General features: G+C 30.7%; 1 protein-coding gene across 16 annotated transcripts in view; it reads right to left on the bottom strand.

The window, feature by feature from the left end:
- LOC132746563 (hydrocephalus-inducing protein homolog) overlaps positions 1-10,102 on the bottom strand; it is a 79,086-nt gene extending 68,984 nt beyond the window's left edge. For 14 of the 16 annotated variants that reach the window (XM_060735746.1, XM_060735757.1, XM_060735761.1 and 11 more), the window contains exons 1-10: positions 9,875-10,102; positions 9,295-9,441; positions 7,265-7,462; positions 6,752-6,961; positions 6,292-6,429; positions 5,547-5,870; positions 3,718-3,735; positions 2,228-2,266; positions 658-857; positions 102-375 (exon numbers count right to left, since the gene is read on the bottom strand). In XM_060735746.1, coding sequence (XP_060591729.1) covers positions 102-375; positions 658-857; positions 2,228-2,266; positions 3,718-3,735; positions 5,547-5,870; positions 6,292-6,429; positions 6,752-6,961; positions 7,265-7,462; positions 9,295-9,441; positions 9,875-9,970 — 1,644 coding nt within the window. In that variant the 5' untranslated portion in view covers positions 9,971-10,102. The remainder of the gene's footprint in view (positions 1-101; positions 376-657; positions 858-2,227; positions 2,267-3,717; positions 3,736-5,546; positions 5,871-6,291; positions 6,430-6,751; positions 6,962-7,264; positions 7,463-9,294; positions 9,442-9,874) is intronic. The other 2 variants (XM_060735750.1, XM_060735752.1) reach the window with 2 other exon arrangements.
- Positions 10,103-13,471: the final 3,369 nt, after the last annotated feature.

Genomic DNA, 13,471 nt, shown 5'->3' with positions numbered 1-13,471 from the left:
TTTCAAAAATATACACAAATATAAATAAACCCTTTCATGAACATATTTTCTCTTTATCTACTCATAACTGCATATGTTTCAACAGAAAAAAAAAGACTTACGTTAACAGGGACATAACTCTCTACTGGACCAAGAGGCAAATTAGCTCCCCTTGGATCAAAGCTGACAACAAAATCTACTGATTCATAATCAGGTGAGCCAGGAAGATTTCGTACACGATCCAACTCTACATGGAAACCATGGTGATGGAAGTCATTACGCTCTACTTGAAAAGAAGATGGGAAATATCCGGTATTTGTTGCCTTGACGATGTGAGTGCGCACAGTTCCGAGAACAACGTAACCAAAGTCAAGCAGGTATTCTGGTAGTCTTGGTCTAAAAAAATATATTAAAAAAATTATGCACCATTTTCTTGTTTTTTTTCCGTTTTCATACAATGTATAAGATATATATACTACATGTACATAATGTTGGTTACATGCTTTTTTAAAATTATGCTTTTCTAGAGCATAAAAAACCAAAGAATGATTTTTAATAATCACTACTAATTTATCATTATAACTCTATTGTTCTACAAAAAAATACATGTTTATATAGAATATACCATTGTCATAATGTATAGATAAAAATTTAGAAAAAAATAGTTGTTTCCCTTACTTAATTTTCTTTTTACGACCTCCTTTAGAGTCCGCTGTGTTCTGTGTTTCCCTGCTCTCATTACTGTTTGGTGGGTCAGTGTCGTACGACTCGTGTACTGCCATCTCTTGTTGTTGTAGGTCATGAGAGTAATTCCTCACAGAAAGTCTCTCCACTTCTAACTGTACATCTAGCTCTGATGGCATCAAGCATAGTTCACCCTTAAATAAAAATAAAACCACCTATAGTAACACTGCCATCAGAAAAAGAAAATCAAGACATAGTGCTCTAACTGACTCAGTGTAGGAACAGCTTAAATTTCATTACTATAACTCTAGCCTTCTTTCTAAGTAAACCAGTATGAGGATTTTTTCCTCTCTCAAAACAAAAAGCTAATTGTAGCAATGTGCATTTATCTAGCGGTAACATAGCATTTATGAAGAACATTCTAAACTTTTAAATAAATTGAGTAAAATGTCCCCAAAAAAAGTAGACAACATTTACATTCCAAATACTGCAAACTAAGACATTTTAAGACTCAATCTTCAATGATCAAGCAGTGTTTGCAGGGTATTTTTTAGTAGTTAGCAATTCATTACACCAGTACAGTCAGGCCAGTCTGTACCGAGTCAGACAAGCTGACAGTGTCATGTACAGGCCAGCCTGTTCACCTGGCAAGTGCGACCAGGGTGACTTAACTGTTCACCTTGCAAGTGTGATAAGGGTGTCTTTACTGTTTGCAGCTAAAAATATATTTATTTTGATATCAAAATGCCTCGCAATAGATATGTATAGTTCTAAATATCATAACAGAGCAAATCCATTTTCAAAACTCAGGGTGGTAAGGGTTAATTGTGACAATTCAGTTCAGCGAATTGAATTGTGTACCAATCTTAAATACCACAAAAGTGCCACTGCAAATATTTTCTAACAGAAGCAGTGAAAAAAACACCATCTTTGTATCAACTTATTTTGCAATATGTATCTATAAGCTAGTGCTCCCAATTTTATACACTAAAATTGCATTGTGGGTAATTTTGAATGTAATAAACTGCTTCAATAATTTTACAAAAGTTAATCAGAGATTTTTCACAGCAGTGTGTAATAGCTCATTATAGCTGTGTTTATATAACAGAGGCAATTAAAAGAAATTTGAACATGTCTTTGAGAATAGAGTATCTGCACATAACCAGTTAGGACTGGTTTTGTCATGTTTTTGAGAATAATACATGTATATTTGCAAATAACCAATAGAGACTGGTTTTGTCATGTTTTTGAGAATAAAGTAAATACAGATAACCAGTCAGGACTGGTTTTGTAATGTTTTTGAGAATGAAGTAAATGCAGATAAAAAGTCATGACTGGTTTTGCCCAGTGTTTGAGAATAAAATATTTGCAGATGACCAGTCAGGACTGGTTTTGTCATGTTTTTGAGAATAAAGTATTTGCAGATAACCAGTCAGGACTGGTTTTGTCATGCATATAAGAATAAAGTACATTGTGTGCATCAATTCAACAAGTGGTATTTAATAAAATGATAAAAAAAGAAAGAAAACTCTCAAAAAGCACAAGCATTGTGTGTATAGCATACTTTCTTCACTAAGTCCATTTTTTCTTGCTTCTTTTTCATCTAATAAAAATTACAGTGTTGGTAATAAAGCAGCAAAACAAAACAGCAGTTAAGACGGCAAATAAATACCATTGTATAATTATTGTTAAACTCATTCTTGTAAATGCATAAAACAACATTATTTTACAAGACTATACTTGTGTACTTATAATAAATGAGATTAAACAAAGCACACAGGGCAGAAAGAAACATAAAAATTAAGCCAATTGACTACAATGTCATAAACAAAAACGAAAAAAAAAGCCATGCTTTTACAACAAAAACTCTCTGTTTCTGCTAGAATTTACCAATCTTTTCACAAAAAAGAATAATTAAAGGACTATAACTTTCAAATTACAAAAAAAAAAAAATGTTTTAAATACATTTACTCCTTGTGCAATGTACTGTTTGCCCATTATTAGGTGGTTCCATGCATATAGGTTGTATAATAAGCAAATGGATGAGTAGGGTAGTGGTCTAGTGGTTTAAAGATGGTGGCCTCTTAACACAGGGATAATGGATTCTAGCACCATTTAGGTCATAGTCATACTCCCTAAAGTACATTGTATGATACTGGTACTGGTAAGCCCAAGAAACAGACTCTCAAAAGTGGTTCATAAAAATTTCAAGCTCTCATCTCAAATGAGCTAAATAAATGTTTAAACTAAATAATAAAAATGCAAATTGATCTGTCTTGTTCTGTACTGCCCCTCTATAATGTCTCGAATAAATGCTTTATCCGATACATACAGGATAGTAATTCTAAAGATCGGACAAATCTTATATTCCCAATTTTATATTTAGATATCAAATCAATAAAGAACAAAGCAAAGAAGATTTTTCCCAAAAGGAAAGAGTGAATAGGGTTTGAAGAGGTCAGGTTACTAAAGGAACTTAAACGTCATACTCTTTGTAATTTGTTAATTTCCAGAATTATTGTAAGTTTTCACAATCAGGCAAGGTTTTTTTTTTTTAATTCTCATAACAGAAATATTAGTATCACTTGAATAGAAAATTGGTTTTCATCAGTGAGATAAACTTCATATCACTCACTGTACATTATATATCACTAAATTAAATTTCATTCATTCAATAAACATGGATCATAAAAATATTTAAATGCATTTTTGATTTAATATGGTAGACATGACTATATATTTTACATACAATGCCATCTTGTGAGGACATTAATTGTGCAATACTCAATATAAAATAAATTTAAATTCTATCAGAAAATAAAAACTATGAATCAAATCAGATTGCGAGAAGTGTTACTACTGACAATTTTGGTGAAATATGATGGGGGAAAAAACAACACTATAATGACAAAAAAACAACAACAAAAAAAACAAATAAAACCTATCAAAAATCAAATAAAAAAGCCACAAAAGGCACTAATTTCTCACATAATCTTTATTGAAAGCTTTAAAAAGGTTTGTGGTTAGCCAACACCTTTGTAACAACAAACTTACCAGATCTTGATGATTGCCCTGAGATTTATAAATGAAGAAAAAATCTTGAGTAAATAAAACTCTCTAATCTATTGTTACACACACACATCTAGTCATAATTAATATGGTAAGCAAATTTTAAACCCACAAACCAAGTCAAATTTTAAAAACAGAAAAAAAGAAGATTGGATACAGGGCTGTCGAGTTATCACATTATTGTTAATGATTACACATCATAAAATTAAAATAAGATAATACGTATCCTAATTTTTAAACCCATAAAAAACTAAATAAGAACAAGGCTTGGAAAGTTACGAGTCAAATATGGACACCATTAAAAAGGGGTATTTTATTGCTGAAACTGTTAATTACAGAACATGCCTAACACTGATTTATATTCATGAAATTCAATAATGTCAAAGCATTTTATCCATATATTTTCCCAGCCTTAAGTCCTACTCTGATTTCCTAACTGTCCAATGTCATTTGTTTATTTATATATATAGGATTTTAATATTACAATTTTAAAATTAAGCAACAAACAGTATAGAGTATGGATGAATGTTCGGCCCAAGAGGTTCTGCAGTCAAGAAATTATCGCATATCAAACTAAAGATTTCATTTGGAAAAAACAAACAGGCACAAAATGTATCTTGACCAATGAAAATCCTGAGATTCGAAACAGAGCTCAGAAAAAAGTTTAATAACCTGGAGGTCTGGTATAAGTAGGTTTTATAGACAACTGCCATTTTACAAAAAAAAACATATTATTCAAATGCAAGCACTGTTGGAATTTTTACCCCCACCCTGCCAAAAAAAGAAAAAAAACAACAACAAACCTCTTATATTAGGAGAAATAAGTGAAGTCCTTTACAAAAGTTAACTGTTTTGAGATCAATTCAAAATGTATTGTTGATCAATTTATCATGTAAAACTCTTAAAATATAATGAGTAATATAAGCACTAAACAAAAATATTGTACAGAGCAGAATTTTCATAATTCAGTTTTTTTTGTTTTTTTCTTTTTTAATGATAGAAATCAAAACTGAGCAATTTTAAACGTGAAAACATAACAGCCCTATGTATCAGCATGCACCCAGTATATCATCAGTAATTGAGAAATAAGCTTTGCAATCATGTGATTATATTTGAGAATTAGAGGGGTATAGAGATATGTCATTTCATACTAATTATACTTAACTTCTACATCAAATCAAAATCAAATTCCAGATTTTATCAATAGTCAGTTCAACACCTACTTGCCAAAAGGGACATAACTCCTACATATATATTTTACAATATTCAGCAACAAAATTGGAATTGTTGTAATGAAAATGTTTAAAATGTCTGTGTTTGTAATAAAATTAAGAAAATCACTTTAATGTGAAATAACATATCTCATAACATGCAAAACAGTATACAAGGGAGATAATTTGTTATATGAAAAGTTAAATCCTTCTGAATATATATTACAACCCATGAATTAAAAAAGCATGTCAGGGTTCCCATATTATATACAAGTTAAAATTGTGTTAATAAACATATATTTTAACAAAAAATACCAGAAAAAAATGAAGAAAAATTGGAGAACAAAGATATATTTCAAACTTCAGTAAAAAACATAAAAGGCCAATTAAAAATAAATTGTTTGCATTGCTTTTATAAAGGAATAAAGAAAAAGGAGAAAAAAAATGTGCAACGATTTTCAACAAAATTCACAAATAAATAGTACAAAAAAAACATTTATTTTTTATGGAAAGTATATTTACTTCCCATGTATGAAAATGAAAGCCAGGCAAACAATTTATTCATCAAAGAACAGCCGGTTAATCTTTGTAAAAGAGTCGTACCTGTGACTGAGCTACCAGCATATTTTCCGTAGCAAGATGCTGGCCAAGTGGATGTGAAATGCTGGGGCTACCCTTTGGATCGAAACTCTCCATTGTCCTTTTATATACATTTTCTTTGGCGTGTTTAACCAGGGTTGTGTACTGATCATCTGCGACCCTCGGCAGATCAAGTGAAATTCGTGGGAAAACACCTTCTCCGTGAATTGTGATCAAATCAGGCTCAAAGTGGGCCACTTGTACACGGAAACATTTATTGAATTTTTCTGGTACACCTGGTAGGTATTTGATGGTTAATTTCTGTTCGCTCATTGGCTCAATATATCCCTGAAAGGTCAAATATAATTCCATATTAGGTCAAAGGTCAACTAATTCAATATTGGCCTAAAAATAACTTATTGTTAATCAGCAAGCCCCCTAGAAACATGGTAGTTTTTATGAAATATAAAAACAACAAAGAACCCAAAATGTTCAAAATACTGATACTAGTGTGACGTAGTGTCCTATGAAAAATTTAACGTAAACTTATAAATATGCTTGTAACCCTTTAAAAAATATTAGTATCGTGTGTTCAAATCAAACATAGCACAAACTTCATTACAACTAACGGAATAGCAATGACATTATTGATGTAACATTCAATCGTTTTTTATATTAAACATTTGAAACCTTTCTCTCCCCCCCCCCCCATTAAACACACATACACACAAATATTAAAAGACAATAAAAGTAATCAACAAATACTCACTGCGTGTGGCACCATGATAGGTACACCAGGTTTGGGCTTCTTGGCAAGTGCAGGATCGAGGTTAAGGCAACAGAACTCAAAACCCACTTTACCAGTGTTCACAAGAGTGATTTCTGTGGTGGCCACATGATCATACATCTGAAATAACAAAATCAGTTTTTCTCTTATAACAAATTAAAACATTGGAGAGAAAAAAAATTAAAACAACATCAATAGTGAAAACATAATATACATGTACCTAGAATTTACAATGCAAAATGCATTTATCTGTGTATGATCCATTTTAAGAATTTCATAGACAAAACTCTAGCACATGGTCCAAATGGCAGTATGACCCTTTGACATAGATAATAAAATACAGAATATATATGGGAAAGTGGACACCTGAATTACCTGTTTCCCATAAAGAATTTCTTTGCAAAATACAGAAAATCTATGGGAAAATGGGGAGAAAAATTACCTGTTTTCCATAATGAATTTCTTTGCAGTCAAATTTGTAACTGACTAATGAGGCCTCTCCTTTTAGTGTGAGCTCGTATGTAGGTCCGCCTTCCACCTCACAGATGGCCTTTGCTTGACCCCAGATATCAGCATGACCATAAAACGTCATGGTAACCTGCTCCGTGTCGCCAGGCTCGAGTGTACCATACAGTGGCAGTATATCAAATACCTTGAAAAAAAATAAATAAGTATATTCATAACCTAAGACTGATATTCTATGTTTCCTACAAAATACCCTGCTTAGTGCGAGGTTTTTATAGTGCAAATATCTCAAATATCCTTTAAATATTTGGTTTGAAAACCAAAATTTCTTAGTATTTCAGCTGTCAAAAACCTGATTTTAAGATTATATAAGCAATCGAGTACAATAAACTACATATGAAAACTTGTATCACAATAAATATATGAATGCCTCTTCTCAGTAAGTTTGTAATTTAATGACTTGAACATGTATGTAAATATGGTTTTTTACCTCTTCAACACCAAGAGGTGTGGCTTCTTGACCTCGTTCTGACTCGAGGAGAGCAGCGAGGGCTCGGTTTGTCTTCAGAGGATCCTCATCAAAATCTTCCTCCTCGAGGGACTCTAGACTGAGCCTCATTCCTGTTGTGTCGGCGCCCTCGGCCTTCTTACTCTCATCTTCTGCTGAAGCTTCCTGTTCCAGTTGACCCTGAAGTAACAAACATGCAAGCACTTTAATATGTAGTACTATATTTCACCAGTGAGATATAAACTATATCACACACTGTTATATGTATAAAATTATCATCTATAAATTTCTGTTACTATTCCATACCAAATCATATCAAATGAAGAACCTTAATGAAGCGAAACATGTATTCATAAACTGTGTTGGTTTTTGAATCGTTTTATCACACTATAAAACACTGATATAAGTTATAAGTTCTGGTATACAATGTATAATAACTATGCAGAAGTAGATATATATAAGACATAATGATGAATTTTTGAAGCTCCATTTGAACAAATATTTACTTTCATTATTATTTTATTTATCTTTATTTATTATTTCTATAGTATCTGTTAGTTGATATAAAAACAAAACAAGTGTACAAGTGAAGTTATCATTCTTGTAATAAGATCAAAAGTGTTATAATGATATTAAAGAAAGAAACCTGAAATATTGAACTCTTGCATGAATATTGCAAAGATAATTTCAATACAAAAAATGAAATATTTGATAAGATAGATTTAAAATGAATTGGTCTATAATGGAAGATCTGTAACATTATAAATAATTATGTTGATAATATTTAGTATAACATGTGTTAACAAACCATGAGGTAACTATACGTGTATATGGATGGTGTTGATATTAGTGTGAGATACATGATCCGATATGACGTATCTTTAAATGCATATTATACAGTGTTGTAGAACAAAATATTATCATTCATCAATATTAATGTCCATACTAAAACTCTTGGAACTAAGATATCAACATTTTTCTTTTACAAGAATTATTTTACAAGAATATCCAAATGATACATTTCTACAGTTTTTATCAATATTTGAAATGTTTATAAAAATTGTGCTGACTGTGGACCAATTCATTTTAAACCTCGAAGGCAGATTTTCACAAACAAAACAACAACAACAAACAGCAGAGATATAAAAAGAAAAGTTATCAGATTGTGTGCAAATAGTTTACAGATAAATTAGCAAGCATTAATTACGAATACAAGATGTTAATCAGCTAATTGAGAATTTGATAAGTAATAATTAATTTACAGGGAAGCTTGCAAATAATATTTTGCATAGAGATAACTTTTTAGAAATAATTAGTTAAGACAAGGAATGGGCAAAGCAATAATTACCTATAGAGAAATTGACAAGCAATAGTTAGTTAAAAAAAAGAAATTTGCAAGCAATAATTAGCAAAGATAGAAATTTGTAGACAGCGATTTGCCAAAATAGCAATAACCAAGAAATATCAAGTCAAAATTAAACTTTTTGTCAAAGCCATAATTAGTTAGTTAAAAGGGAAACTGGCAAGCTAAAACTAGCTAAAAGTAGAATCAGTAAAATGTTAACATAACTAGGGTTAAAGATCCTGTAACTCAAATCTTTTTATGGTTTTATATCATAAATATGATGCTCAAATGAACATTTATCAATATTGTAAGTTGTAAGATATTACCGAATTTAACATTTCCTGTAAATAAAGGGAGGTTATTTGTATTCATTTTCCATAAATTCTAAGCCAAATTTTTCAATAAGAAATGAATGCATATATTTTTATGCGTATAAACATTTGCAGTACATATTTAACATATTCTTGGATGTTTGGAAAATATTTTAGAAGAATATTTAATATACATATATAAAATTTCACTTAAGTGTTGTTACATCCTTAATTACAACATACAGGATCTTTAACATGGACATAAGAGAACAAGTTATTATGAACAAGGAAACAAATAAGGAAAGCACTAATTATGTAGGTGAGATATTAGCAATCAACGTGACAGTGATCTACACCTTTTCTGGTACATCTTCTGAAGGCATTTCCGAGACATTTGGTGAACCAGTCTTTTGATCCATACTTTTATTGTCGTCTGCTTCTCTAGTTGTGTCAGGGGACTTAACTGGTGACATAGATCCTGTTGTGTCAATTATCTCCCCTTCCTTTGTACAATATTAACAATAAGTTGTTTTGAATAGATTTGTATTGGAATTATGTGAAGTAGCAGTGAATATTAAATAAAACAAATGGGTAACTGTGATAAGATCAATGGAAAGCCACAATGTTGTGAACTATCTTAAATTTATCCACAAATATTTAACAAATTTTGATCAGTCCAAATATAAAACAATTCAAGTCAATTTTTTAACTTAAATTTACCTCTAAATTTAAAAAAATTGGGCTCAGCTTAAATATTTAAATTTTATGTTTAAAAGAGAAAATTGCTTAAATATGAAAATTCAAAATAGAATTACTTTTAATTCTTTCTAATTTTCAAAAATTAATGAAACTAACTGGTTCAGTATTATAATCTTTTGTCAAAGTTGTGGCATGTATAAAACAGACAGGCAAAAGTATCTGAAACTTAAGCATTACCTCTTTGGTCAATTCCACTTCAGACTTTTCAGTTTCCTCTTCTTTAATTTCTGTAGCTTCTTGAATAATCACTTCTACCTGTTGCTCCAACTCCATTGGAGGGGCGTGGCCTCTTGCTGAGCTCCTCCTCTTCTTCCACAACAACCTCCTCTATGATTGGGCTGGGTGGTTTGACTAGGGTGTGTTATAACAGTAACTGGTTTGTTTTGATCATCGCCAATCAAGAATGACCACCTAAACTCAAAATTTAATGTGTTTTTTGTTTAAACTTGTAAAATGCATCTTAACAAAAACTGAAAAGTTTTTGATATTGAAAAACAAGCAAAGCAAAAGTTGTACTCGATAAATAACCTTAAATACATTGAATCTGATTTAAACAGAGTTTAAAAAAAAACAAAAAAACAGTTTTTGCAAATTTTATGGAACAGAAATATAAGATGCTAACAAAAAGTAGTTGGCAAGTTAAGACATTGTTATGTATAATGAAAAAATAATGAAACACACATAATCTTAATAAGCTTCCATTTTTGTTTGTTTGAACTTTCTGATATAAATGTATGTTCTGTAACATCATTTCAATAACAAATTCTCTGCAAGTTACTGGACATCTTAACATTACTATCACTTGTATCAGCCTGCAAAAACTGCTACAGAAACCATACCAAGCTTAATATTGAAGCTTATGATATATGCCTTAGCTTTGTAGATATATCAAGAGCTGTCGGCAGGACAGCTTAGTCTACTATTCACAGTACTGGATAGTAAAACAAGAATATGGATAATGTAAAATTTTCTAAGTTCTAAAAGGGCCATAATTCTGTCAAAATCCATTTCAGAGTTATAAGCCTTGAACAGTGACCTAATATTAGGCTCTCAAATAATTGGTTTCAGATTCAACCCATTCCCTTCAGTAGTTTTTGAGAAACCTTCCTGCATGCTTAAAATCTAAAGTGTGACACCAATGCCTTTGTGGAGAACAATACCTATTCTTTGAATAGTTGAGCTAAAAATTGTTTCTTGATGGAAAGGATGAGAAACTAGGTACATCTGTACTAAGTACTGGAAGTAACACTGACCTGTATTTTACAACCATTGGACTGTTATTTGTGATGTTAACATATCGTGTCACCTCTGTGTCATTTAAAATACAACCAAAGTCCATCACTGACTTCTCAAACTCTAAGTTTGGGAAATACACTTCACCTCTCAGGGCAATATAGTCCTAGGAATAAGATAAAAATATGAAAATGCTAAAAAAATCACTAAAAATATTATTGTTTTAATCAATTGAAATTAAGTAATTTCAAACAAGTTAGCATTTTTGTTGCATTTAAACAAAAGCTTTTGCCTTTAACTTAATTTTGTATATAAGCATAAAATATATATGACAGGCAAACAAAAAATAAATATGTCCATATTTCTTTCCCTAAAATTTATGTACAACTTTATGTTGACAGTTTTTGATTATGTTTTTGATATAGGTCTTGTTCACAATTAAATTCACATTCAGTTTGGGATAAGATTTCTCAACTCAACTGTAAATATTATTGGAATATCCAAAAATTATGATAAATGGCAACTTACAATATGAGGATGTTCCTTGTAGGTAATGTGAAGAATTTCATCAATTGTTCTAATGTGAAGATCTTCCTTGTAGGCCGGGTCAAACCGGATCTTTAATGTGTATGTCTTACCAATCTCCAAGTGAACCTCCTGCATTAAATATTAAAATCAATTCAGAAAATTAATTTATTACTTAAATAATTACCATGTTTTCATTTAATTTTTAACAAAATTAAAAAAAAGATGTGCAACGCATAAAAAATTCTTTTGGGCTTGAAAATCAATTTAAACAAAACATGCTGAAATATTTTACTTCAACTGCAAACAAGTAAAAAGCAAGAGATAAAAAATTAATATTTCATCTTCTTAACAAAGACATAAATCATTTGAAATTAATAAATCATTAATCAATCAATTAAATGTTATGATTTTTGAACCTAAAATAATTCTATAAATTTTCATTTAAAAATCTAAATTGTTCTAAAAATAACTATGACAACACTTACAGTTTCTGATACCTCCGAGCCATCTTCCAGCAATATTTGGAATGGTTGGTTCAGTTTGAGCGCGGTGGTCAGAGGCAAGCTGGATACATTACTGATCACAAGTTCCCGAGTCTGAACCTCTAGGGTATCTTCTGGTTTCTAAATATACACAGGAAATTTGAATTTTTAAAATAATTGTAAAATAGAAGATATTGCCGTTAATAAAAGAGTATATATTTTCCGAACAAGGCACATTGGAAGCAATAACACTTACAGACAAGAAAAACACAATGGCACTTAGATGGAGTTTATAATAATAAAACAACAAACCTTGTCCACCCTGAAATAAACACTCTTTGTAGAGAACTCGAGGAGGGGACTGATAAAATCACTGGACACGTCAATTTTCATGATCAACTCTTTACCACCTTGACGTCCAATTATAGCATGACACAACAAACGCTCTTTTACAAACTGTGGACTGTTTAAAAAAAAACAAGAAGAAAAAATTGGAGAGATATTGATATAAAGGTTAAGATTTTTTACAATGGTAAGAATTATTTCTTAAAATGATACAATACTAATTTTTCACTGTTAAGTTTAGCTGAATCTGCTATGACAGCTGGTTTGTATCTTCTAAAATGGTAACATACTACTAATTGAAAGTGACAAATGTTTAACAGTAAAATTTAATAAACAATTGTAAAAATTAAAAGATTGATCCACTCCTTTTATCATCATTGAATGTTTTACAATAACAATAATAAGGCTGCAGAAATTACTAATGAAACATGCATGCTTTAAACCTCATATACATGTACACATATATAAATTAAATTTAAATTAGGACAAAAACTAGAATTCAGTCTATAGTAGCTATGATAAGTACCTGGCAACAAATCCCTCTAATTTCAGATCAATACTGGTTCCTGGTGGAAGATCAAACCTATTTGGTGTCACCTTGAACACGGGACTCGGTAGGGGAGCTGGTGGGGGCTGATTCTGAAATACCAAATAAATATCATAATTCTGTGGTGAATTTAAACATACTTGTCTATACCTTATTGTAGAATTATATTATTGTCACTTATAACCATCAGGACTGAGACTGATTTTTGCACACAAATTCTACAGCTAATGCAATGTAAGGAAACATGGCCTTTCGAGTATGCCACTCCATAAACATTATAAATTTTTATCTTTAAATCATTAAAATTATCACTGCACAGTTTCCAAATTAATGCAGTGCAAGTCCAGCACACACATTTAGAATAGAAAGGGGCAGAAAAAAAGTGAAAAAGATAAAATGGAAAACTGCAAGTACATCAAAAAAGGTAAAAATGGAAAATGTAACAGGACAGTTTGATTTAGCCTGTTCATGGATGGAAGCTGTAAATTCAAACTACAAAGTGTCTTACTCCTAACGATAACAAAATTTTTTGTTTATCATGCTGTTGATGCAACATTGCCATAACTCAACAAACATACATAATAAGATACAACAGTTTAGTTATTAACCTCAGATATATTCAATTATCTATAATTTTAT

The sequence above is a fragment of the Ruditapes philippinarum genome, unplaced genomic scaffold, assembly GCF_026571515.1.
Source record: "Ruditapes philippinarum isolate M1 unplaced genomic scaffold, ASM2657151v2 ctg1152_1_1_1_1, whole genome shotgun sequence".
Taxonomy (NCBI): Eukaryota; Metazoa; Mollusca; class Bivalvia; order Venerida; family Veneridae; genus Ruditapes; species Ruditapes philippinarum.
Note: the sequence above shows the minus strand (reverse complement) of the source record. Positions and strands in the feature narration are given on the sequence as shown.